The following is a 26,431-nucleotide window of genomic DNA, read 5'->3' on the forward strand; positions in this document are numbered from 1 at the left end:
CCGAGGCATTTCCCGAGGCAGCGCGGCCAGCTAATTACGTCTCTCTGTGACGCTTTTGGAATGCTCTTTATAATGCGTTGATCTCGATATAAACTACTTAGCCCTCGCGTATCAATTTCACCGCCCTGAAAAAAGTCACCGGACACGCTTATGATGTGGCAAACAGCAAGCACGAAAACGGAACTATGCCGCGAGATGCCTATGCATAGGTTGCGCTGCAAATTTAGACGCAATTTAGAGGACTGGCTCCGAGAATTTCGGTTGTGCCTCTTATTGTCCTGTAATTGCGTATATGGACCAGAATTTGTTTCTGCCCAGGAACTTCCACGAGCTACATTTTCCAAGATACGATTTCCTGCATGCCACACAACTCGCATGGTAGCGATAAGGTATGCGACCGTCGTATTGGCTCTTTTATTTGCCCCAGACATCACCAACAAGAGTACGACGCCATCGCACGCGGTTCTGCACGATCGCGATCGACTTGAACCGCAACCGCCAGCGCGCAGTGCGCCAGCCGCTCGTATATCGACGTATTGGTGCTCACCGAAGTCTTAGCAGTGGCACGCATGCGTTTTTTCTTCATTATGCGAGGTAGTTCGAGTCATCGGGTATGCATGATTTTCACCTTGAGGGAGATTTAGAGGTCAATCATTGCCACGAACGCCACAAAGTGGCCCGTGATCACTGCAAGGTCACGTGATCTAGTGGTCGCCATGCGACTTTGGGGCATAGCCACCGTGACCACTGTGAAGGTCACGTGAGGTGCCGTCAGGTATGCGTGCACGGTTTTCACCTTGAATAGGATTTAGAGGTCAAATTTGGGGCATAGTCACGTAGGCCATCAAGTGGCCCGTGACCACTGTCAAGGTCAGGGTCACGTGACCTGGTTGTCGCCATGTGACTGAGGTCACGTGAGGTGATGTGAAAGTAGACGGTGCGATTATCTTAGATTAGAGGGACCAGGTCAACACTGCGAAATGGAGGAGGGCGAACACTCTGCAAGAGTAGCTTGTCGGAATGCCAAGAAGGCACGTTGGAATGAGGCCCTGAAAAGGCGGCGTGCAGAAGAGACCGATGAAGAACAGGCTTTATGTTTGAAGAAATGCGAACGCATAGTGTGTTTAGTCTAAGCTTGGCAATGAGCGTAGCTATGTACATGAAGTCTCGCTTCCCTCCAGGGCTAACCAAAATTAAACCACCAGCTGAATTTTTTTCTTTAAGTATGCTGGATGATATTGTGAAAAATAAATAAATGAAGTTATGAGGAGAGAACTGCAAGATGTTGCTACTGGTTTTATTTACCTAAATAATTTTTCTTGATTACTATCCCTACCATCTCAATCTTTTTCTTCCAATAATTTTTCACTGCTATTGATTTCTAATTGATAATCTATATGTACGGTACAACCTAAGAAGCCTAAGTCGGGAATCATCGTGGGATTAATGATACATTACTTGTTTCTGTGTGTATGTGCCATGCATACTGAGGCAAGATGAAGACCAGTGAGTGCCATTATGAAATGTTGCAAAGGCAAGCTGCGAGTTCAAATGAACAATATTGGGGTTTTCGAATATCCAAAGCATTCATCCGAGAACCAGAAAACTAACCTAAGAAAACGGTCTCTTGGAGCAGCATGGCACAGGAAATCTAGTTTCATCAAAATGTCACAATTGGCACAGCTGTTCCACCCTTTAATTATGCTCAAGTTTTCGTGCTACTTTACTCCAAATGCTGTGCAGGCTCAGAACCATTATCATGTCGTATGATACCCCACCATCATTTTTGACCGGCAGATAGAGAATGCTGCGAGGCGTGATTGATATTTATTTTTAAGGTTCCCTGAAGGATGTCCCAGTTGTAAATAGTGTCTCAACGTTCCATAAAAGTGCATTCTATTGTTTCAGGTTTGTTGCAAATAATGCAATTGGTTGACCAAGGAGCAGAGATACCTTTATTATGAAGTCATGTTTTTACTGAGCAGGCATTTGTGCGGAGATAAAAAAAAAAATGACTTTGCAGAGGATTTTACTGGCATTTTCTTCACCCTTTTAAGGACATTTTGTCCTGAGCCACGACTGTAAGCCATTCTGTACAGAGGAACTGGCATCGCGATATCAACTAGGTCACTGTATAATTTCTTTCATTTTACACCGCTTAAATATTCTGAAGAGAAGCGGAATGAGGTTACAACTTTCAAAAAATACCCTTTCAAGCAAAAAGTAATAAACTTGCGCAAAACAGTAGAGGAAGAAAGAGACGTGACAACAGGACAGAGTGCGAACTTCCAACTGGTTTTATTTTTGAAACAGCATCTACATAATACCAATGTGACATCAGTTATCGAAAGTGTCCAATAAGCATGTGTGCACCAACCAGCAAAATCACTCCTGATAAGTACGCACATCATGGAAGACAAGAAAAGTCTACAACAGTGCAGTGGTGTGAATGGCTGGGAACATTATGTAGCAGGAGGAAATTTCATTTGGAACAGCTTCCTTATGCATCAGGAGCCTAATACCAAGAAATAAAAAAAAAATGGAAATTGAAAAATGATAATGCACTCTATGAAGTTTAAATGCTGCCGTTATCTAGGAAGTAGCCTTGGTCATATCCTCAAATTTTCAAAGAAAAATGAGTGAAAAATGAGTTTCAAAGAAAAATGAGTGAAATTTCGTATTGTTAATGTCAGCGCAAATCTTCTGTGCAGAAGTTGTGGAGAATGATGAGAATTGGCCATTTAAGCTGTATTTTTATCATCACCTTGGCCTAGATTTCAAAATGGGCTCATGACTGTGCTCCTGCATTGTGATGTCAGTGTTCACATGCTTGCAGTATTACAGAATGCCAGCCTTACAAGTGCATTTGCCACTGCTTCTTGTAAGCTGTAGCTGTTGTTTTGGAAAGCACAACCATGAAGCTGAAAAAAATGTTCGCGATGAAAATTATTGCTCGCGCAGTTTACAAGCACAGAGAAAGAGGACACATCACAAATTTTCACCATGAACGGCCTCCAACCAGACCAGATTTCTATCCTATTGAAAAATTACATCATTTATTGCGGACACATTTATTTACCAAACTTTTGCACGGCATCGCAACATCTAGTTAGGCATTTCTCTATTATCATCATTTACTGATGAATGTTCATAAGCTGAATGCAATTTAAAAGAAAAAAAGAAATTGTTAAATGGCAAAATGCTTGCTTGCACATCAGTGAGCATTTGCATATGAGTAATGGCTCTGAAAATAGATTGTTTTTGGGATACGTGTGTGCTCTGATAGCAGTAAATAAATAAAAAACTGCTTATCTCTATGATGATTATTAACCAAGCTCACAATATATTTCTGTTAACCATAAGCGAGCAGCTGGCAGGCGCATTTGGTGGATGGTCTCGTTTTTTTCTTGGGTCTCGCATACAGCCTTCAGGGCTCTTTTATGTTCAAAGAAAAGTAATTTTCATTATTATTCGCACAAGAAAGTATAAAAATCCAAACTATTTGGTCAGGGAACTGAGCCATTGAAGAAATATTTGTATTGTGAAGATGACTACGTCAAAAAAAGTATTTACTTCGAATTCCACGTCGTAAATGATCTTACCACTTACTTGCGACACTAAAAGCGCCGTTAAAGTAATGGCATTTTCATCAATTTGCCTCACGGAGTAGACATGATCTACTAGTATCTTTTTCTTTTTCACGTTTGCGCTGCCAGATTTTCCTAATTTTCTGAAGCATGCGTATGCATTCAAGCACGAAGGAGAAAGCAGCAACTGCACGAACAAATTTGCAGCGGCTCAACATGTGCAGAACTGACCCCTTTCAAAAGTCAGTCGCACAGCGACTCAATGGGAGGGGAAACCGGCCTGCCTGGACAATTATGGGGACGCGGCCAAAGAGGGCACTTTTCACTGGCGCCTGCCTGCAGCGCCTCCCTGCGAAGCTGCCGTCCCCTTATTGAACACTGCAAGTTCGAATCAATGTGGTTCTGCTGTACAAGCAACCCGAAAGCTTGGATGTTGAAGGTGCTTTTACAATGAACACGATTGACGTTGCTGCAGTAGAACTATCAGCTGAAGTGCATCTGAAACCTTGCATGTGGTCATACTGATCTTATGCACAGGTGGCAGCGTTGCCCAAAATCCTGATATATCTAGCTAGACTGATGTGCAGCATTAGTCAAGCCTCATAAAAGCAATTTCAGTGCGAAAATATTAAGGCACCTGTTCAGCAGAAAAAGCGTCATTGTCCTTATCCAAAATTATCCAAAAGGATAAAATTCAACGACCAATACATTGGAACATATATAAGGAATCGAGGGCTTGCTTATCAGTCAAAGTGCTGTGTGTTCACTGTTGCTGTGTGCCCTAGTACGACCGCATGATATCTATTTTATTGCCTTTTTGCCTCAGTTTGACTTTCACATTAGACACACGTAACTTTTGAAATAGAAAGTAGCAAGAGCTAGCATTCTCAAAGAAGCTCTGTTAAGCAAATTTGTTAACGGTTTGATAGTTTGAATTGGAGGGACGTTCAAGCTTCGCCTTAACAGTAGATGCACCTTGACACCGCCTTTTCATGTCAGGAATGTGCAGTATCTGTCTGAGTTTTCGGTGGACACCTACACTTAATTTGCAAATTGGTTTATAGGAAAAGAAAGGCACAGTATCTGTAACAGTTCTCAGTGGATACCTGAACCACAGGGTAAGGGAAGGGGAGTCAGGTCAAAGTCATCGCAATGAACCAAGGCAAAAGCCAAAGTTGCATCTCAAGGTGTACAGCTTACATTATGAAACCATTCATTTGTAACTGCACGGCAAGTTTACTGCAACGGCACATGATGGTGCAATTAGCACAGCATTCCTACCACTGCTAGATGCCACATTGTACACGTCAGAAACGAAAAGCCGTACCATTGTGAATGAGCTATGTCCTGGGTACCCACAGTAGTCAAAATTTACGGCTGGATTAATTTTAGTTGATTTTGTTTCCCGACTTTGCCACTTTTTTGATGGTGTCCCTGATAATTACTCGAGATTTCCAGGTACAGGGTCATCCATTTTAAAGCAACACTGCTTCTGCCACAGACACATATTGATGCAAATCGATACAATCACACAGAGACTCGTACATGCTGCCTCACATGGCCTGCCACTTAGCTTTATTGCTTGGTCGGGCCGGAAGCAATGACGCTTTTAAAGCAGTGAGCGTGTTACAGCTAGAAGTGGACGAAGCTGTACATCAAATTTTCCTGACACATGCAGGTTTTACAAGCTCTCGAGGCTGCTAGACACCCTGCCATAGCCCATGTGAAGACAGCCGACTTAACGTTCAATCCAACATATCAAACCATACAAAAGTCCTGCGGACTGCTGCTACAAAACATTTTTATATATTTATACATACTGAAGTCCATTGAGAGGGCTATTGCAGGAGTGGTACATAAAGAACACACAAATACACACACACACACACACACACACACACACACACACACACACAAAAAAAACAAAACAAGGCATAGCCCTATATTTGTATGAGGCCTCATTTCCAGCTCGCGGAAACTGAACCAGGAGTACCAGTAGCACCTCAAGTTCATAACACTTCAGTGCAAGCAGAGGAGACCGACTGTGATGGAAAAGCTTTGCAAACACTTTGAAACCCAAGATTCAACATACACTAACATGCATGCTCCTGACTTTTACTGTCAGTCTGAAGTCTTGGAAATAATTGTCATATGACAATGTAAAAAATAAAAAGGAGCACACAGCATGCAATGTAAACAAACCATGTTTGCGACCTCACTGGTTCCCTTTTTAACCTATGAACTATGAATATCTTCCAATCAAAGCAGACTTTAGCTTGCAAATCACATCCGCTTTTATTCAACAAATTCAATATCGAGATAGCATTTTTTTTCTCTGGCCTATTACTGTGAAGAGCTAGTCTTTTATTTCGATGTATCCAGTTATGATGGTGGCTCAGCAGCTTGCTTGCTCTCTACTGGAGGCTTGAGGTAGTTTGGCAGCCTTTCCAATGAGGTCTAAAGAAATGAAAAAAAAAAATTATCTTTTTTAATTGAAGTGATTGGGGCATAACCAGCATGAAGAAATGCTCTGTAGGACGGTGGAATCTTGTTAACTGAAATTTACTAATTCAACCTTCTAGCTTATCCAGAGTAGCACCTTTTGGTCCACAAACATAACGCATCAAAGAAGAGTGTATATTAACCTTTCCAGATGCTATGCACAGAACTGTGTACACTGCAAACTCACATCTATCTCTAGGAGCGTGCTATGTTGGTAACAATTTCTTTGTTTACACAAATTCAGTGCTCTTCACACTGAAACCAGGTTGCTTTTTTATGCCAGCTAGAAAACTGAATATAAACAACACTCTCAAAAGATGCAGCACTAGCACTTCCAACAGGACATGAATACTGCGTGGCTGAAAAGGCTCCATGCACGAAAAGTGAATGCAGAAGAGCCAATAGGAGAAGCTTCACTTGTAGGAGTATGGCGTATAATTTGATATTGAATGTCCCGCCATATGGTAGTTCGATAGATGCGAACAGCACTGCTATACTTTTGCATGGGATTTTTATGGAGATGTACGGACAGTTAAATATAAGCAACAATTCGATATTTCTGGATTGACTGAATGAGCAAAATTTTTTTTCCTGGAGAGCCACACCTGAAAAGGTTAATGGACGCTCGCAGACCACCATTTCATGACGTATATGAATACAGTCAGAAGACCAGATTCTCACGCATAGTAAGTAATGCACAGAGATATGGGCCAGCAATGACTGCAAGCTCAATAGTACGAACAGCAGCACGACTTGCTCTGCAGTCTCAGGGTTGTGTTGGTGAACATTCCTTTGTAAAGAAGCCTCACCTTTGTGACCTTCATGACAACACCTTCTGGAAGGTTCCTCTGGATGTACTCAAGATAGGTGTCTGCCGTAGACCCCGTCAGATGTTTGAGCTGAAACCAAGCACAGAAGGGCAGGTAGACAAGAGCATAAGGGGAATCGTTGAAAAAAGAACCCAATGGTTATTTTTTCCCCCAATGGGCCTAATACTAGAACTACTAATAGTGCTACTCTTAAAACAAGGAATTACCTCAATTACTTCAAAGTATGTCCGCATTTCGTACTGAACCATGTGTTTCTTTTTGCCAAAGGGCGCCTTCAACAATGTCCACCTCTCGTTCACTTTCTTTGGTTGCCACCTGGGCAAAGGACAAAGAAGAAAAAAAAATGCAGTACATCGTTTGCCTTTTTTTAGTGCCTAGCAGCAAAGGACTCTGGAAAACTTGTTAAAGAAGGGATATTTTTTTTTTTCAGCACAGGGCGATTCTAAACTCCTGACGATAACACTGAGATTTCAAGCTCTTTGACTGCGCGATGTCATCACTGGTGATTTGGCATAGACTTTGAGCTTTGCAAATCAACGTCACTCCATGTCAACACAAGTAGCCGGCGAAAGTACAGCGTGGCTCCAATACTTGTCTTTTATTTTTTGGTCTTTTTCCTAGCTTCAAAAAGCACTTTCCAGTGAAATAGCTTTGTTTTTATTATAAAGCAGTTATGAATTGTTGCAGGCAAGTTTCAATTTTTTCTCACTGCCCCTTTCACAAAATACTACTACAGCTTCTCCTCTAGTTGATGCCCCACAAAGCTTTTGAAAAATGCAGAGGTTAAATCATAGTCAGCATAGATCGACCGACAAAACCTATAACTCCCCTAAAAAATAACTTTCACACAGGATAGGGAAAGCTAAAAAAAAAAAAATGCAATGTTGGTTTTGCCATCACTAGACAATTTCTAAAATAAACTGCATGCGTAAAAACAACTTTCACACAGGATAAGGAAAGCTAAAAAAAATACAATGTGGGTGTTGTCATCACTAGACAATTTTACAAATAAACTGCATGCATAAATAGTGATTTTCAGGCATGCATCCCAGTGGGTACGCCACATTTCCACTATCTTCAAAACAGAGGTTGAGGAGCGCTTTTTGGTGCATATGTCACATGAGAGCAGGCTTAAAATTTTTAAATACAATTTTGTGAGCTATTCTGCTGCCAAACAAATATCAACCTATGCAGAAAGAGCCACAGGATTGATTCCTACCGGGGAACAAAGCTTGGGATGAAACTGTCTTCACTGTACCTTTAAGAATACCATGACCGTCAGAGGATACCGTTTTGCATTTTTCACTCTTTAACCGCTAAACCCAATCTGCAGCCCTCGTGGGTGATGGCTCCAATATCACCAAAAATGAGTCACACTTGTCTAAACAATAAGCTCCTCCACTGTCTTCTGCATTGATATAGCATGAAATATGACACAGCAACATTTCATGTTGCACATAAAATTCTGCCTGCTTCCCAAGAGCATCAGCAGGCGGCACAACAGAGGGCTTGTGTGCATGCAGAATAACCAAATGTCTATCACTATTTTTTTATTCTTTTAGCTGACACCACATTTCATTCGTGAACGGCTAAAACCTTTTGCAACCAACACGTAGAATGGGCGGACTTACGTCCTCGAGACTGTGATGTCCAGAAGCTTCGCTGTTTCCATGGCATACCACCTGTAGCTGCTAAGGACTGCTGTGTCGTGTCCTCTGACCTCAAGCTCTATGGTCTTGTACAACTTGTCGGGCTCACTGCTTTCTTCTGTCTCGGCTACTTCCGTCTGTGACTCCGCTGCTGACACTGCAACATCCTAGTGAGTACCAAAATCGAAATGAAAATCGACCTGCATCGAATTGAGGGGCGCAAAGACGGCTAATTAATTTCACGCTGGTGTTTCCAGAACCGCTTCAGAAGCAGGCATGCCAGGCAGTACTCTGGCACTCGTTACAAATGCTTATGAGAGAAAGCAACTTACCTGCTCAGCTGCTTTGTTAGCCAAACTTTGAGAACAAAGTCGAAGTTGCTTGAGCGCGTGCAAGCCGCTTAATCGAAATCGGCCGCCCGGCAAGAGATACTGCGCCGCACAGGAAGGTATTTGTGGAGTTGAAGTGTTTATGAGAGCACTAGTAAGCACCTGAAAATCGAAAAGGAAGCGTCAAGCAAGATGAAAAATCAGACATCTGAGTACGTGATTTGCACGCGAGACGGCAGTGACTTCAAACAAGAAGATGCGGTAAAGCAGCGACTTTCAAGATTTTCCAGGAGAGAGAAACTCGAGCTATAGCTGACTGGTGTATGTGGCTTTAACTGCACTTGAAGTTATTCACGGTGATATTACACGGAACAAATGTCGGTTTGGAGCCGCCGATAGTACTGCCAAGTTCGTTTAGCTTGGCTGATACAAAATGTTTTCGCGATATCAAGAAAGCCTGAGAACATACCCTGGTTGCACAAAAGACTTTGGAACACATGGTGTCGGACAACTGAGCCTGACCCGTTTCACAGTAACATTACATCGTCAAAAAACCGTCTTCGAATACACGTGCTCAACTACTACAACGAAATACACAGCGTGCAGACGCCATCAAACGAAACGACCTTAAACACATAGAGAAATTACTTTCTTTCTACATGAAAAGCAACTAGAGAGAGAACAACACTTGAGTCTGCATGTTTGCTGGCGTCCTAAGGCGGCGTTGCTAAGCGGTGCGTACAGAGGTCGCGGTCGTCGCACCAAGGACGACCGCTAGACTTCCGTCAGTTTTAGCTCAGCTGTTGAGTCTTTTCTTTGCTTATAAACACGCTGTGCCGCTGTGCACGCTCTTTGTTCTCCAACAGGGCGCTTTAGTTTCGCCCTGCGGTCTCGCTTGATTGGAAGCGCGCGTCGGAAATGCGTCGCCGTGAACTACACTGTCGTCTTTAAGTTGGCCCTGCCTACAGTCAAAACCACGCGGGCCGCGGTGCTCAGGAATAGGGTGAACATTTCCAAGACTCCAAGGGGCCGGAGCTTCAGTGTCTCGCGCAAGCAGGGAACGACGACCTTCACCCAGCCGAGGATAACACCTTGTGCGTACCTTTGTGGCGTGTGATGATGCGTTGTCTTGTTGTGCCTTTCGCAACAAGTGCCTTCTTTATATCCGCGCATCCGCAGCGTGTTTACAAGCGTTTAGCAAAGCTCCTGGCGCAGCTCTTTTGGTCTCATCTCGGGACCCGACTTTGTGTTCCGGGCGCTGTCTTGACACGGCGCTCTGGGTGACCCAGACGGCTGTGATATTTTCGATGGTTTTCGCGGGAAAATGTAGGTTGCCCTCCGTCGGTGCGTTTTGCGCTGGTGTCTGCCGCCGATATTTCATGTTCATGTGCTAATACTTCGCTGTCGCTTCGCCTACGCAAAGACCCTGCGGTGGTCGGGGCGATTGATCGAATCGAGATGTGTATGTTATGTCTATGAGTCGTGCACCCTGTGCTAATCGCACGACGTGTCAGAAATTTCCATGAAACCCCCTCTTGTCGGTTTATCGACACGGCAATCCACCCACGTTGTCCGCTTGCGTGGGAACCTAACAGAGCTTATTTTACCTGAAGCCGTTCGGCATGTGAACTGAGTGTGTTTATATTCGATTCAATTCTTTCGAAAATTGTTTCCTTGCTTTGCGAATGCAATGCGCGTTTATTGAAATGTTTATAGGAATCCCTGTGATATTTAGGAAACTTTCAGGCTCGCTAATTGAGTGTCGTGCTGCTAGGAAGTTGTCATGCTTCACTACATCTCGTCTAGTACTTGCCTGCGCCAGGACGGCTCTGAAGTATAAAAATGACACCTTTAAGACAATGAGGTAATTTACATTAGAATCCGGACGTGAAGACAAATTCGGGCGCTGAAGTATCCTTCACGTGTGTTGCTCGACAGCACTTTGTTGCAGCTAATTCCAAAATTTGCCCAAATGTCTTCATTTGGGACGTTCTGGAGCGCCATGACCGAACGCGTGATCAACTGAACTAGTTCAAAAAGAGTAAAGTACGTCGATACACCGCGATGCACCGTGTATACTCCGTAACTTTCATAACCGGAGACTTGGCGAATGTTGGCAAGGCCAGTGTAGCAGCTCTGAAGATAAAAGGTTCGACAGTTGCGGATTGGTGATTTTCTTCACAGACCAGGTGTAAAAAATGAGAATCGGGCTCAAAAGCACGCATCTCGGGCGCGATTTTCCGATCGTTATACTTTCAGTTGTGGCGGTGGAAACTTTCGCGGCCGGAACAGAGGCGAACTTTGAGAAGGCAAAGCAAAACAAGTCGAGGCGTGACCCATTTCGCACGCGTCTGTTTATTTCAGATGCGCGCTAAACTCGGATCATGGGCGAGCAGCTCGAAGAAGTGGCGGTGGGCACTCGCGTCTCCTGTGACGGTCACTACGGTGTGGTGCGCTACTGCGGCCCCGTGGTTGACACCAAGGGTGAGTGAAGTCTGCCTGGGCTGCCTTTTTTTTTTTTTTTTTTTTTTTTTTTTTTTTTAAAGGCGAAAGCCTTCATGCTGTCATAACAAAATGTGTCCCGCTTTTGCGCCGTTCTGATTGGCTGAGGCGGGATGACGTCATAGAGGTCTCGACCAATCACAGAGCACCATCACAGTATGCGCATGCGTGCCTTATGTGGCCATATGACCAAACAATTAATCAATATTTTACTAATTAAGTAATTAATTAGCAAGTAATGAGTAAGTTATCTCCCTAATCACCATTTGAATAATTACTAATTAGTGCCAGCTGCATAGCAGAATGCTGCACTTCGGCTTTTGCCTTTCACTACTTTAAGTCTCCAAAGTCCCTCGTAATTTTTTTTTTTTAGGGATGTTATATAACATATTATGGACTGGTAAAGAGTGCTGTGGAGACCGTCTTCAACCTCTGGCTCGAGGAGGTCAGAGCTGTTAGGCATGCTGAAAAAGTAAAAGTAAAAAGAAAAAGTCGGTGTGTTCTCTGAAACATGCAAATACCTTTGCAGTTGCAGTGTAAAAGTGATTTATGGATCTCTTTGCGAACATTTGTGATAAATTGATTTTTCTTCAGGCTCTGCTCTGTGATTCTCAAGTACCTAATGAAACTCGACAACATCATGTCACGAACATTAATTTAAATGCAAATGTGGTAGAGTGGGTATTAAAATAAAATTTAAAGAACTGGCAATTCCCTAATTGGCTTTACAGAGTACCCTTTTTGCTGCACAGTTCTTGAAGAAAGGACCAAATGGGGCCTTGAAACTAAAATCGCATTCCCCTAGTTAGCCTGAGCACATTATTGAAGGGCAACTGCGGATTTTTCTTTCTACCTTCACAGATTTTACAAAACATTTCATGATATGTTCAGTGCAGCATTCTGATCTTTTGTGCTATGTTCAGTGCAGCGTTCTGATCTTTTGTGCTAAATATCGCAGCTTTGCGGCATTTTGTTGCAGCACGAATGAGATTTAAAATTCCTTGTTTCGTGCCTCAGTCAGGGCTGTCTTTATGATAAATATTCTGATGTATCGTAACCTTCCCAGCTTCTAGTTTTTGTGATTTCAAATGAATAATGATTCAAGCTGCGTTTTACGGTTACCAGTTTAGCTAGCTAGCATGCGCATAGTAACTTTTGTGACAATATTTATGACATCATAGGCTGGCCAAAGTCCTGTTATGGTTTGGGATTTTTGGCTTTTGCTGTTCTAAAATACTTGTACTCAATATTTTGAAAAATATTGTTTTGTACTAGAGAGAGGGAATTGAAAGGTGTGTTGTGATTGCAGACTAAAAGTGTCGAAAAAAAACTTCCTTAACCCGTAAAAAACTTCTTTAAAAACATCCTTAAACCTTTGATTAGTGTGCTGGGTATTAGCTCGTATACATACGAGTTCCAGTGAGCTATCATAATGAACAAACTTTCCTGTTGTGTGTGTGTGTGCGTTTAAGGAGGGATGCAAGGCTAAAATCACAATTTTCATTTTAAAAAATGCATTTTTAAAATTTGTTGTTTTGGATTGTGCATGTAACAAAGAAACTTCTCACCAAGTTTGGTTGTCATCTGCACAGTAGAAAAATTAATTTTCTTACGAAATAGGGTGCACTTACTTCTGAAAGCACTTATCTATGAACGCTGATTTCAACACGCAGTCACATAGCGGTCAAGAAAGTTAGAATGCTTGCTTTTCGCGTTCTCTAGCCAAAAAGAACTTGCTATCATGTGTAAGGTAGATAGCTAAAAATAAAAACAAAGAAAAACAAATTTTGATCCGTAGAAACAGCGAATTGGCTGGTAAACTGAAATAAATCCTTGGATTGACTAAAACGCAGCACATATCCTTCGAACGCTGTTTTCGCTCTACTGGCCTGGCTAACCAAAGGTCTTAAAAATTGAGAGATAGAACATGGAGCCTAGACGAAGGAGCACACCTAGCAAGTAACTAAGGAAAGTATTTCACGAGCAGACGTAAGGTTGCTGGACAGCTGTCCAGAGGCAACTTGATGCAATTGCCATAGAGCAGTGTTTTGTTGCAAAAAGCGGCCACGGCCAGACGTATGCACCAGGCCACTTTCATTTATTTATTTAGGCAACAAATTTGAATAGTATGTTCTGACATTTTTGAACTTATTTTTGTCAGTTCACACTTATTGCAAGCACACAACCATTAAGAAACCTACCATTTCTAAACTGCTTTGCCAAGGGCTGCTTTCAAAGTGGTTTCTGAGCAGAAAATTTTGTTAGGAACAAGATAAGGTACTTACTGGATTCGTAACTAGTTTCTAAGATGAAACAAGTAGCATATATGTGACATATAATGATAGCAGAGAAAATTAAGTTCCATTTTAAAATGCCCAGATTTTTAGTCATAAATAAATAATAACTGTCAACCTGCAATTGGCCTTAACCTGCACAATCAACTACCTGAAAGTTGTCTAAGCCCAAACAGTTAGTACATCTTCGTGATTTTTGAAATGATAGTTTTCCTAAGCCGGCACACTTAATTACTCATATGACAGCTACAGCTTTTTTCTTTTTGTGCAAAGGTGATGAAACTTAGAAGGTGTTCTAATAAGTGGAAATTAAGCTACCCCTGAAAATTGTATCGAAATTGGTGCAACAGTTCAAAAATTGAGCCTTTGAGCGCTAACCGCATAAGGCGACAATTCGTGGCGACACGCTATGCGACGGTGTTGCACGGTGGACTTAGGGCCGCCAAAGCATTGCCGCTCGTCGCTGTCGCTCAGTTTCTGGGTTTTTAGAAAATTTTCCGTGTCGCCCGGAAGCAGCTCGCAAAGCAGCCAATCGTAGAAGGCTTTGGGGTGCTGAACTTCTGTTCTGGCTTATTTCCTTTTTTTTTTTTTTTTTTTTTTTTTTTTTTTTTTTTTTTTTTTTACGGGTGAAGTTTGTTTTCCTAGTCCGGTTTGGGTGAAGAACCTGGTGCCTGTGGATGCTCACTTCGTCTGATCCGTGTATATATGAGGGCATCGAGAGAATTCAGTAAAAGCTTGGAAGGGTAGTAAAAGAAAAAAAAAAAAAAGCTAGTGTGGCGAGATATTAATTTTTGAAAGGAGCAGGAGAAAGTCGCTGCTTGCAATGCAAGTTGGCATCGCAGTGTAGTAGCGTACCGCTGTGCTGTGACCCTTCAAAATGCAATGCGTTACAAGAAATTTCATCAGTGTTTTATCATACTTCATGCTGTTTAGTGTTAGAAACGGGAGGTGTGTGGTTGCACTCCCCTTGATCGAACGACGAGGCAGCAGTAACAGAGCAATGCTGCAAATGTGCCTCTCTGTCGCTGAGCCCTGTTGCTCCGTGCGGTGTGCACTAGCGGCAACGACAGGCGTTGTTGGCGACAGCGTCGCGCGACGGATCGCTAGGGATTGTCGCCTCATTGCGGTTACTGCTTTAGCCCCGCATCCTCCCCTTAACCTTATGGGTCAGGAGGAGGGCTGCCTTAAGCAGCACTTTCATTCACAGTTCAAAAGGGCATGTTGTTGGGCTAGTTGGTTCTGCATGGTATAGGAGACATTAGCACAAACAAATTGGCAAAGGTGTAGTAGACACACATACATAGTGCTTGTATTTCTTTATGTGTGTCTTCTATGTCTTTGTCCACGTTTTTTGCACTGACATCTTCTATACCATACCACAACAAAGTTGCGCTTTTCTTCTTTTAGAGGAAATGAACTAGTAACGTTTGGATATCCATATTTGTTGCTCATGGAAACCTAGTCACAGATGCAAATAAAGTGTTCATGTGGAAAGTGTGATTGTTCATTTGATCTGGTTCAATTCCATGCTACTAGTTCATCCTTTTGCTACAGGATTTGAAGCATGCCATTTGACCCGATTTGCATAAATAAGTATATTTGGACATTACGAAGATTTGGCAGAGAGTACTTGGAATGTGTGCGACTGTGGTACAACAACACTCCTCATTATCATTGACACAATGATGTTCGAGTCGAAATGTTAAATTTCCCTTGGATGATGCTAGGTTTCGCTAAAGACAAGTTAAGAAACACAAAGAAAACGATGCAGTAGGTCTGTTCGATTCAGAACTGGTTCTCGGCACCAATTCTGAAAAAGTTCCGCTGGTGCCAGTCAGGTGCCAGCGAGGTGCAGTTCCAGGCTGTGGTTCAGGTGCAGCGCGTCAGCAGTTCCATACATTACTGGTGCGGCATTTCCAATCGAGCCTTGTCGTCTGCTTGCTTGTTTTCGTTAACCGCGAGCTGTTAGTTCTCGCAGTGCGGTTATTTTTGTACCTCACGAGGCCATGGACGACATCGTCGAAGTCATTTTTAAGGAATTTCTGGAGTCCTCTGACAGTGAAGACGGGGAACCCGACGCCGTGCTTTCCTTCATGGCGACACAGTTATTACATCATGGTTCAGACCGAGACCGATCGACAGACCGCAATTCACCAAGTTCCCATACAAATGAAGCGCTGTTGCTAGATATTTAAGCTTCGAACTCGGGAGGCTATTCAGGTTACCACAAAAGACCTTAGAGGTACTCGTCATTTTCCCGGATAATGACGCTTGATTCGTCGACGACGAAAAAAAATGTCCCTAATTAGATCGTAGATGTTTACAAGCATCTCATCTGCTAGCGCCGTCAACACGTGCACCACTTTTCTGCACCTCCTCCTTGGAAGGTGCCGCAGTTCTTTGCACCAGAGTGGCACCACGAGTGCACCAAAATCAATCGCGGACGAAGGTGCAGGGAACGCTGTGAATCGAGCGCTTTGGTGCAGTGCACCGTGAACCGGTTCCGGCAGTGCAGAGAACCACGGCTGAATCGAACGCAGCTAGTATATAAGCAAAAGACTGCCGAGTTGAAAGACAAAATTGTTTTAGATTGTATTTAGCATTTTGTGTTCTTGCAGTCCATTTACAGTTCATACTGTGTTTTATTTGTACTATTTTTCCATGCTTGTGCAATAGATTTTAATGGACTTGGAAGAGCTAGGTTCATCACAAGGCTGACTGTAATTTCTGACTCCTAATGAGTCCATCTTGTCATGCATATTGTGGTGCTCTTGTCCAGTAGAGCTTGTCCAACACAAATTTTTGTTCAGGTACTAAAAACAATTTTGGCTAAAATTAAAAAAAAAATATTGATGTCTATTAGAGTGTTAATAACTGATATTTCATAAATTAATCCCTGTTGCCGCAACAGGTACATGGCTTGGCATCGAATGGGAAGACCCAAACCGGGGGAAGCACAATGGCTGTCACAATGGCGTCCAGTACTTCCACACAAGGTGATCAGGTTTGACGTTCAACATTCCTGCGTCAAGCTGTGCAATTGTGCATGCAGATCTCGTTAATCATCCCATTACTGAATGCACATAATAAATGATACTAGTGCATCTTTTTGTTCAAAACGTGAGTCTGGGGCAAGGTTTTTGTCCCTTTCGTGTGCCACGTGGGGCCGACAGAATGAACCGCTCTAAAGTCCTCAATGTTCCAAGTGCTGTGAGTACTACTTGCTTCCGAAATTCGCATGTGGTAGGAAAGGCATCTGTTAGCTCTCATAAAAAACTTACGAAAGGTAACTGGTCTCGAAATAACATTTTCTGGCTGGGCTTTTTAAAAACCTCTCTCTTTGGTTTAGATAGAGGAGGAGCCACAGTAGGGCATTAGTGATTCTCTTTTTGTTAATTCTGGGTTAGCTTTCGAGCTTGCTTCAAAGTGCCCTTAGTCATGTGTGGTGATTCATTTCCCTCGGTCTTTCCTTCTGTGCTGTGTTTCCAGGTCGGAGACAGGAGGGTCATTCATTCGGCCAAAGAAGGTTGATCAGACGCTAAGCGTTGCTGACGCAGTGCGTGAGAGGTACTTCTCAACCCTGTCCGGACTCGAGGGGCCAAGCCTGGTCGAGGACAAGGATGTGCTCCTTTACGAGTTCCCAAGGAACCAGGTGGTTCAGTTTGTTGGACCCGAAAAGATCACTGCCATGCTGAGGTGGGTGTTGAGGTGGTTGTACTGCCGTGTTGGTGATTACAGTCAGTGTTATCCTGATCCCAGTTCCTAGACTGATGAAAATCCCAGGTAGATCGCGTGTGTTATGGAGACTCGCAACAAAAGCTAAAAACATTTGAATACGGAAATGTGATTACAGAAACAGTATGAATTACGGTATTGTAGAGAAATTTTCGTGATACTGTATTTACATGATCATAATGGTAGCTTTTTTTAACTCCTTTCGCATTATGTTCAGAACCAATTTCTGAATTTTTTTTTTTTTGCTGCTTGTCAAGGTGGTTCCACCACCATGCTCGCAAGTTTGTAGAAAAAATCGACTGGGGCTTTAAAACTGGCAAGATAAAAAAAATAATGGCTGTGAGGAAAGATCAGCAGCAATGGACGACGGCACGGCCGCTGCAGCAGGCTTCACAGCAACAACGGCTTCATAGGCATCAGACCTATGTGGTGTTCCACGTTATGTTAGATGATATAAGTTACACTTTCTTGTTATAATCCCAAGCTTGTGTTATATTTAGAAGACATTTTTTATTTTTCTTCCGGCCGAAACTTCCCCTTTAAGTTATATTTATTGTCGCATTATTTACATGTAAATACAGTAGCTTCTTTTCTGGGGTAGACTGATTAAAAGGAAACAACACTGCACTAAAAACGTCCAGTTCTTTTCGGTGCAGTGTAAATCTTCCTGTCTTGAGTAGTGAATTCCGTAACGGTTTGAGCAGAAATGCTGTAGAACAATTTTACCGAGAATTTTTCGATGAGTGCATGCGCCCGTTTTTGTGTAGTCTGATTCTAGAAACCGTGAGCACTGACTGCGATGATTTGTTTATTTATTTGAGCATACTGCATACTGATGATTGCGTGTCGGGAAATGTTATGTAATAAAATCTAATATAATTTCACCTCCCAGACGGTAATTAGACATTTTTTTAGTACACAGTAGTGTGAAGTTTAGTTTCTACACCAAAGGGTGTTACGGCACAGGAACATGCGTATCATTGACAGAAGTTTTCGTGAGCCATGGTCACTGCTTCATCCAAACAATTCAACACTGGCGGCATCTAGTGGCAAACGTGAAAAGCACATCATAGGCAATGCGAAAGGAGGCTGGTTTTTGCTGATGGGCGCAGCGGACAGTGTGCAAAATATAATAAAACAATACGAGCACTGTTCAAAGAATAGAAAGCACTGCACTTACGAAAACCAGCGCATTTTCCTAAGATATAGTAATGTGGTCTACTACAGTGATAACTACATCTTTTTGTTGCAAGAGGCGGCATCACTCATTTTCATGCGACTTTCAGTACCAAATAAAAAATTTTAAACCCTCATTTGGATATTGTAGCGCTCGACCTATGCCATACGAGGCAAGATCTTTTCAGTTGCACCATAGCCCCATTACATATTGCGGTCAGTATTCTGTCCCTGGCACGTGACATCAGGGCAGAAGAAAAGACAATGTGCCACTGGTAGGGGTCATGCCTGTGACCTCCGCTTGTAGCCTGTGGCATTGTATTGATGTATGACATGCCGGAATTCTGGGTTTACTTTCCTCCGATGGCATGTTGTTTTCTTTTTCTTTAGACTGTAGAATTATCTGATACGTAGAATGATTACTCGCCCAGTTTCTTCTCTAACAAAACGAGAAATTTATTACCTCGTAAGGCTTTTTCTTGCCATGTACTGTACGTATAGAAGAAGGCTCCTGCCTGTTTTTGTACTTACTTTGGGGACCTTGCTGATCAGCCCCATTTCTTGTCTGATGCTGTTGAGGCGTATTGTGGGCTTACCGTCACATGTCAGCGAGGTAAGTTGACGAACCGGTCGAGCAGATTGTGAGGTCGAAAGAAAGATTGTGTTATATCCAGGGCTGAAAGAGAGCATTTAGGAAACTGCTTTTGTCCTGTCCCCCGCCTGCGTTTTGTGTGGGTGCAGTCGTGGGGAGACCATCCGCGAGGTGGCCTTGAGCGACATGCCTGTGGACCGACCCGGCAATGATGGGGAGCTGGCATCCCTGGTGCCCAAGCTGCAGTGCCTGAGCCTCCTTCACACCCTCCTCTCGTCGTGGGTGCAGGTGGCGCAGATTGCCCGCCAGCTGCCCCACCTGTCAGCGCTGCATCTCAGGTGTGTGTGGCCAGAGACCCCTGTACTCTGGGGCTTTGCCCACTGGCGGCGGCGGCATAATACTTGAAAGTCGGATCGTTCACTTTGGGGTGGAGCAAAATAATTTTTTGCAAGGGTGTGCTGTAACAGGATACAACTCAAGGCAGTAAGTGCCATACATAATCAAAATGTAGTTTGTGGGGCAAAATTACGGACCGCTCTAGAACCCCTCTACAGTTGAAAGCGTTCTAAAGACCCCGCTCTTATTGATCGCTGCTACTATCTTGAAAAGCTGTCACGGGAAGCTGCTGCTGCATTGTGAAGGTGAAAAACCAGATCACATCGAACACGTAATTATGCTCACGGTTTTAGACTGATCACGAAGAGTCGCTCTGTAACAGTTTAAAACTAAAATGGTGGCGGTGTTTGTATTGCATTGGTGACAGTGCTACTGAGGTGGAAGCCTTGGCGTAAGCAGCGACAAAGCACAGTGTACAAGAATTCGGTCTACTTTCCCGGTGAGCTGTTCCGGTGCCTATTTCTACTTGATAAGGAGAAATCGGAATGGTTGTGCAATGAACTTGGCAATGAACTGTAAAGCATGTGGCGAGTGCTCTTTCAGTGTAGCTGCAAATGCTGTGCGCACTCAAGATTTTTTTTCTTTGCCTCCGGAGAAATTCAAGGCAGTAGGCAGCGAGCAGATCGTCGGCCATGCACAACCGACAGTGACCAAGTTCGTGTGTAGAGTTGCTGAGGCCATCTGCAAAATTTGCACACAGACCGTGCTCGTTTTGTATTTCCTAAAGAAAAAGGAACAGAACTCCGATTACATTGGATTTGATCAGATTGCCCCATGTGTTTAGTACTACCACATAATACCTTGATCTCAGACGACTCGTAAAAGCAATACATAGCCACAGAATCGGCTCTTTTACTGAAGGCTGTCATGTTTATGGTTTTTTTACGTCGCCGTCATAGCGATGAGAGTTACCTACGAGTCCATTGATTTGCAAAACTGTAGCTGCTTCTTTCTTTGTTGATGTCAAACTTGAAATGTGGTTTCTTTTAAAAGTAAAGCATTACTAGTTATGTTAGTAGCAGGGGCAGCAGAAAGTTAGGGGGGCAGATGGGGTTAAGAAGTTTGCAGGGGTCAAATGGATGCAGCTAGCACAGGACTGGGTTAATTGGAGGAATATGGGAGAGGCCTTCGCCTTGCTGTGGGTATAGTCTGGCTGGCAGCGGTGACGACTAGCTATGTTATTTACTGCATATATCTATAAAAAGATAGCAGCCGGCTTCTTGACATACAAATAAACTCCTACCATGCAAATATATGGTCCGGGGCGGCACCCTGTAGTCATTGATTGGTTCTACGTTTTGTCACACATTGACATCTCACCATGTCATCACGGTGTCGCCATTTCGACATCATGCTCTATAACTTCAGAGCGAGTCCTGTTATTTGGCACCTTGTTACCTAACTAAAAGGCTAACCATTAGAAAATATTATGAATCATGGATTTTGACGCCTCTGGCTTGTAGGGTATAGTCAAATATAAAAAACTGATTTTGTTTACTGTTCAGCAGAGCAATATACACACACCACTTACCGTGGCCCATTGTTAGCAACTGCTGTTTCCTTAAGTTTTATCCTACTGTAATTGTAATGGCGAGGCTGGAGCGGGGATTTATATCTGTGCCGGATTGTCCTTCATATAACATGGTAGCTTATGACTATGTGCTAACCATCATGTATGGGTTAATTAGAGGTGCAAATTAAATGATTAAGCAAGTAGCAAAGGGCATGTACGAGAGCGAGGATTTATGATGGGTGCTGGAAAACAGAAGCCATCAGTGCTGCCAGATCGCACCCTTATTGATGGAGCTTGTCCCCCTAAATTTTTTTTATGTTGTTCTTTTTTCTTTTGATTCCCTCATTTCGTGTTTATTAATCCAATGTTATAGTAGGCCTATTATAATGCATAACTTATAGGGGCACGCAAATACTTGAATTTTCAAATATGAATCGAATATGAATATAGGGAAAAAATGCCTTCGGATACCAAATAAAATATTGAGTATGTTATCAGTGAGAAAACAAAAAAGGAAGATTTCAAAAGATAGCAAGCATTGTTCGGCTTGTTTGTTTCAGAATTTATATATTTGCGAATAATATTAAATGCAGTTACACAGAAGTGTATTTTCTGCTAAATAAATCCTGTATAAGTTTTTATAGAATTCTGTAGATTAGTTATCTGTACAGGAAGGACCTGCATGAAACTGGGTAGAGCTGAAATATATCACTGCTGAATACAGTAAACTCTCACTATTTCAGGCTTGAAGGGGCCAGAAAATATGGCCATCGAATGAGCCTGAAAAAACTGCCGAAGAGCATTTGCATCACAGTAGTTCTGTCTGGTGAATACCTGCATGATGGTAATCTGCATTTGAGATGAAACCAAAGTGAGAACAACGTTTTTTTCTAGGTTTCGTCATGTGCTTCGCTTTGCGCACGCGGTCGGGAAGGCCCTATTTGCAAAACGGCCCTGTTGCGTTTTTTTGGGATGCTTTACTGGCATTACATTACAGTGAATTACAGTGAAGCATCTTCAAAACATGACGGGGTTGTTCTGTGAAGAGGAACCTTCCCTTCTGTGAAAAGTGCTTTCCCAGCACTACTAGTATAGGTGCTCAAGCATTGCAGTGAAGCGTACAGTGTGAGGAAACTGCAGTGAATTGGAACATTTTCAGTGTACTCTGTAATTTTCGAATATTTGAAAATTCCAAATATTAGTTTTTCGAAATTGAATAACAGTCATATTCGATTCGTATTTGAAATTTCGACTTCGCACAGCCCTAATAATTTACAGTGACTAATTATTTCTCAAGTTGCTTTTACTTGCATAAGACGGTGGCAGATCTCTTTTGCACTCTTAGCTCTCTGTGTGCTGGTCCTGAAAGCCCAGCTCCCCCAGAAGTGGCTGGCGCATTCATGCAGAATTTCAGCAGACTACACTTTGTTTTTCCTTCTGTCGCAGTAAGAACATCTTGGAGATACCAAAGGAACCTGCGGAACTCCGCGACTGTTTTCGGTCCATCCGGCTCATGGTTTTGAGAGATGTCGGCTACAGCTGGGAGGAGGTGAGGGTCAACTTGGGTCAGCGTGCTCTTTCGCTGTGCACGGAATTCTCCTTCTGGTGAAACTACCTACGCAAGGCAGACTGCCATGTGTTGCGAAGGAAAGGTACAAGGATTACCTGAATGAGTTTAGGGGTTTTAGAGCTTGTCATAAGAGTATGTCGGCAGAGCGTGTCCGCACGAACTTATACTTAAAAAAAAAAAGAAGAAAAATAACGCTGCCGCGTCGGGCTTCGAGCTTTCACCAGAATGAATAGGTCAGCTTCCCTGGCCCACACACAGAGAGCACTATACTAGTGCCACAGCCAGTCGCACCTCATTTAAAACTGCAAAACACACTCGCGCTGTGCAGTAAACATTGTCGTCTTCATACACATCAGTCTGTACTGCTGCGTCATTTAACCTAGGTAAATGTGGCGTACACATGCGCCATCTGTGTGAGTGTGGGGAAGGTCCACAAGCGTAGTGTCTCGTAAATCCACCAGGCGGCGTGACCGAACAGAAAAATAAAAGTGACGCCGACGCGTCTATTGTTGCAACAACAACGCTCAGGCTTTCACATTTCTTCAGTGCATGTTCTGAAGTTCTTGTAATCAGTTTTACACCTTTTGGTGAGAATTAGGGTAGCGTTTGTAGCCCTTAAACAGACAAGAACAGAGTTCATATCAGGTAATGGGTTTTGCCAAAGGGGTCATCCTTTCATGGGCTGTTTGGTGGTGCACAGAGGGGTTGACGTGGGAGGGTAGCCTGCACAGAAATAGTGATGCTTCTGCATTTTGAAACTCCCTCGTATCGGGATGCTGCCCTCTTTCGTGATATGACTGGTTTCGGAATATGACTGCTGTGTGCACAGTTCGGTTAGTTGTCCATGCAAATTGCTCTCTTCAATTTTGCAGTGGTGTTTAACCATTACTAAACTAGATTGATTTGGGGTTTTGGGGTTTAATATCCCGAAGTGGCTTGGTCTACAAGAGACGCCGCCGTAGTGGAGGGCTCCGGAAATTTAGACCACTTGAGGTTCTTTGGCGTGCACTGACATCGCACAGCAAATGGGCTCCTTGCTTTTTGCCTCCATTGAAAAGAGGCCGCCTCGGCAGGGATTCAATTCCGCATCCTTGGGCACAGTAGTTGAGCACCCTAACCACTGCACCGCCATAGCGGGGTGCTTCACTAGATTGTTTGTTATAGCATCTTGCAAGGGAAGCAGCAAATAGCAATTGCTTTACTTTTTTTTTTCCCCCATGTAGTGGCGATGGAACGTGGTGTAGACTGTGGGAGTTGAGGCTTTATTTTGATGCTGTTCTTTGTGTCTGGCAAATCCTGCCTCGTCGTAGGCTCTGCGATGTGCTGAGATGTGGCCCTGGGTCGAGGACCTTGTCCTCTCCCTCAACGGAATAAGTGTCCTGTCACCTCCGCCGGACACATTGTTCCAGCAGCTGGAGCACCTCTCACTCCAGGACAATCCAATCTCCTCGTGGGAGACCGTCTGCAACCTTGGTCGTCTGCCACGGTGAGTGAGAGTTTTTATCTTCCCATTTTAGTAGTCGAGTTTATGACAGTCCTTTTAATATCCTTTTGTTTTACTTTCTTTTTAGGTTAAAATGCCTGACGTTGGCCGACTGTGATCTGACGAGCATTTCGTTCCCGGAAACTGCTCCGGGCCAAAAGACGCCGTTGTTTGCCAACCTGGTTGTCCTGAACCTCCACAACAACCGGCTTAAAGAGGTGAGGGTTCGCATGTCCTTGTCCGCATTCTTCTCTATGCGCGTGCTCTTTCACAGCAGCTATCTAGAGCCACTTGCCCAAAAGGAGTTATCAGGCATGGAAGGCTTTGGTGTGGCTTGGCGCAAGCCTCTGGGAACAAACTTAATTTCAAGGCTTGGAGAGGTCATATTGAAGTTGACCTGTACTGATAGATTACCGCATTACAATGAGTAAGCCTCCTAGCTTCCCACGATTAAGAAAAACACTGTGGACTTGAGCATTTTTCGCAAAGTTGTTTTCTAGCATCCATGTTCTTGTTTCGTTTTTTTATGCTACTGTTGCGGGACATTGGCAGAAATTCCTGAACGATGGGGAAATGATTGGCTTACCTTATTTGCACAACGGTGAGGCGAGTAGTAGTTTAAGACTTGTGGTTCGCCACACCTCATGGGTGTGACGACCCATGAGGTGTATGCGGTGCAACCGCGTGTTGCGCGCCACCTCGGGGGCACACTGGATGACCTTCACGTGCCGCTCTGCGGGCACGTTTTGGCCAAATAGCATCTGGAAGGGGCAGATCGGAGCTTCGAAGCTAAGTTTCAATGGAGTTGGGGCTCGTATCAAAGCTGGAGAAGAGGGTGCGCTTGGAAATGCTAGCGTCAGTCACGAGAGGTAAAATTTTGTTACCGGCGCGCCTGAGCACAGTGTTATCGAGATTAAATTGGGGTGCAGTTAATTTTTGTGTCCTCTTCAGCAGCGAAGCGGTTCATGCAAGAACTCCTGCCAGCCTTCGGTCAGCTGGGTTTGGTTTCAGTCCGTGCCCTCTTTGGGCTGAATGCCAGCAGTGTTATGTTAAAAAAAGGGCACATCAGCTTGCAGGCTAGTTTAAAGCGAACTAGGCATTCACCTTGTTAATTCAAAATAGTTTTTGAATAACATTTGCAGTTTGGCTTGATTTGCACCGCGCTTTCACTGTTTGAAGCATTCGCTGATAATCCGAACTGTGAAAGTGCAGTTCAGTTTGTGTACCTCCTAAACATTCAGAAGTTGTGAATTTTTAGTTGATCTGTCTAAATTGGAAGCAAACATTGCAACATTTCTAAATGGCACTGTCTTATACCTGTTGTTCGACTCAACTTGAGGTTTCTTCAAAGATGTGACTGCTAGCATGCTGAAAAAGCATGCTGGCAGTATAAAGAAAGATGAAAGATGTTGGATCATTTATTTGTGTTGTGTTCTCCCATCATGCAGTGGGTGAGCATAGCGGAGCTGAACAAGCTCGCCCGGCTCGAGGACCTGGTGGTCAAGGGCAACCCCGTGACGGTCCGCGAGCGGCGGCACGTCACTCGCTGCATCGTCATCTCGCTCCTGGGACGGTTGCAGCTTTTGGACCGGATGCCGGTGAGCACAAAAAAAGAAAGAAGGGCCAGCGATGCTTCATGCACTGGCTTTTTTGAAAAGTTTCCGAGATGTAATTATTCCTACTTCTGCCTAATTTTTTCTGGCACCAGTTTTCGAGCAGTTTAAAAAAAAATTGATGTTTTTTTTATTTTCTGGAAAACAATAAAGCTTTCTTTTTAATCTTAAATCCCCTTCTTTCCACAGTAATAATCGTCACCATCATCATTATCATCAGCTGGACTATACCCACTGCAGTGCAAAGACCTCTTTCATGTCCTCCAATTAACCCGGTTCTGTGCTAGCTGCATCCATTTGACCCCTGCAAACTTCTTGACCTCATCCCCCCACCTGACTTTCGGTCCCCCCCCCCCCCCCCCCTTGCTACGCTTTCCTTCCCTTGCAATGTTACCCTTACCAACCATCAGTTATCCTTTCTTCACACCATGGAGGAATAAAGGAGATAATTTGCCGAAGGAAACTTCACTGGGTGGGGTGCTGCTTCTGTGCTGAACTCCAAAGCTTAGTCCAAATGAGTTTTAAAAGGGCTGGCTATCTCACAGCTTGAACTTCAAGCGCACTGCAATTGCGATTGCGGAAGATATTTGCCAAATAAATGGATGCACCCGTCTCTTCAACATGTTGACGCGAGGACGTGGAGAGGGGGTGGGGGGGGGG

The 26,431-nt window shown here is 43.6% G+C and overlaps 2 protein-coding genes across 3 annotated transcripts in view; one reads left to right on the top strand and one right to left on the bottom strand.

Annotated features, from left to right (window-relative positions):
* Positions 1 to 5,857: 5,857 nt before the first annotated feature.
* On the bottom strand, positions 5,858 to 9,541 carry mRpS10 (mitochondrial ribosomal protein S10). Its single transcript, XM_084582092.1, has 6 exons — positions 9,367 to 9,541; positions 8,901 to 9,059; positions 8,551 to 8,735; positions 7,126 to 7,234; positions 6,899 to 6,988; positions 5,858 to 6,044 (listed from the first exon to the last, which is right to left on the bottom strand). Exons 1-6 carry the CDS (start codon positions 9,394 to 9,396, stop codon positions 5,970 to 5,972), a joined length of 648 nt encoding a protein of 215 aa, XP_084438218.1. The 5' UTR covers positions 9,397 to 9,541; the 3' UTR covers positions 5,858 to 5,969.
* A 121-nt stretch (positions 9,542 to 9,662) lies between these two features.
* Positions 9,663 to 26,431, top strand: part of LOC146175726 (tubulin-specific chaperone E-like) — a 34,065-nt gene continuing 17,296 nt past the window's right edge. For both annotated transcript variants that reach the window (XM_084582098.1, XM_084582099.1), the window contains exons 1-9: positions 9,663 to 9,991; positions 11,262 to 11,381; positions 16,605 to 16,689; positions 17,183 to 17,389; positions 19,346 to 19,534; positions 22,552 to 22,654; positions 23,986 to 24,161; positions 24,247 to 24,376; positions 25,607 to 25,756. In XM_084582098.1, the coding sequence (XP_084438224.1) occupies positions 11,282 to 11,381; positions 16,605 to 16,689; positions 17,183 to 17,389; positions 19,346 to 19,534; positions 22,552 to 22,654; positions 23,986 to 24,161; positions 24,247 to 24,376; positions 25,607 to 25,756 (1,140 nt within the window). In that variant the 5' untranslated portion in view covers positions 9,663 to 9,991; positions 11,262 to 11,281. The remainder of the gene's footprint in view (positions 9,992 to 11,261; positions 11,382 to 16,604; positions 16,690 to 17,182; positions 17,390 to 19,345; positions 19,535 to 22,551; positions 22,655 to 23,985; positions 24,162 to 24,246; positions 24,377 to 25,606; positions 25,757 to 26,431) is intronic.

This window comes from Amblyomma maculatum, chromosome 10 (assembly GCF_055883805.1).
Source record: "Amblyomma maculatum isolate TAMU_Amacu chromosome 10, ASM5588380v1, whole genome shotgun sequence".
In the NCBI taxonomy this organism is placed as follows: Eukaryota; Metazoa; Arthropoda; class Arachnida; order Ixodida; family Ixodidae; genus Amblyomma; species Amblyomma maculatum.

What these genes read in the sequence shown, in the direction of transcription:
- mRpS10 (XM_084582092.1), bottom strand. Translation starts at nt 9,396, where the DNA reads ATGTGTTCCAAAGTCTTTTGTGCAACCAGG. An exon ending in GACATCACAGTCTCGAGGAC is followed by an intron (nt 7,235 to 8,550) that starts GTAAGTCCGCCC and finishes TCCTTTGCCCAG; the next exon opens with GTGGCAACCAAAGAAAGTGA. An exon ending in TTGTCATGAAGGTCACAAAG is followed by an intron (nt 6,045 to 6,898) that starts GTGAGGCTTCTT and finishes TCATTTCTTTAG; the next exon opens with ACCTCATTGGAAAGGCTGCC.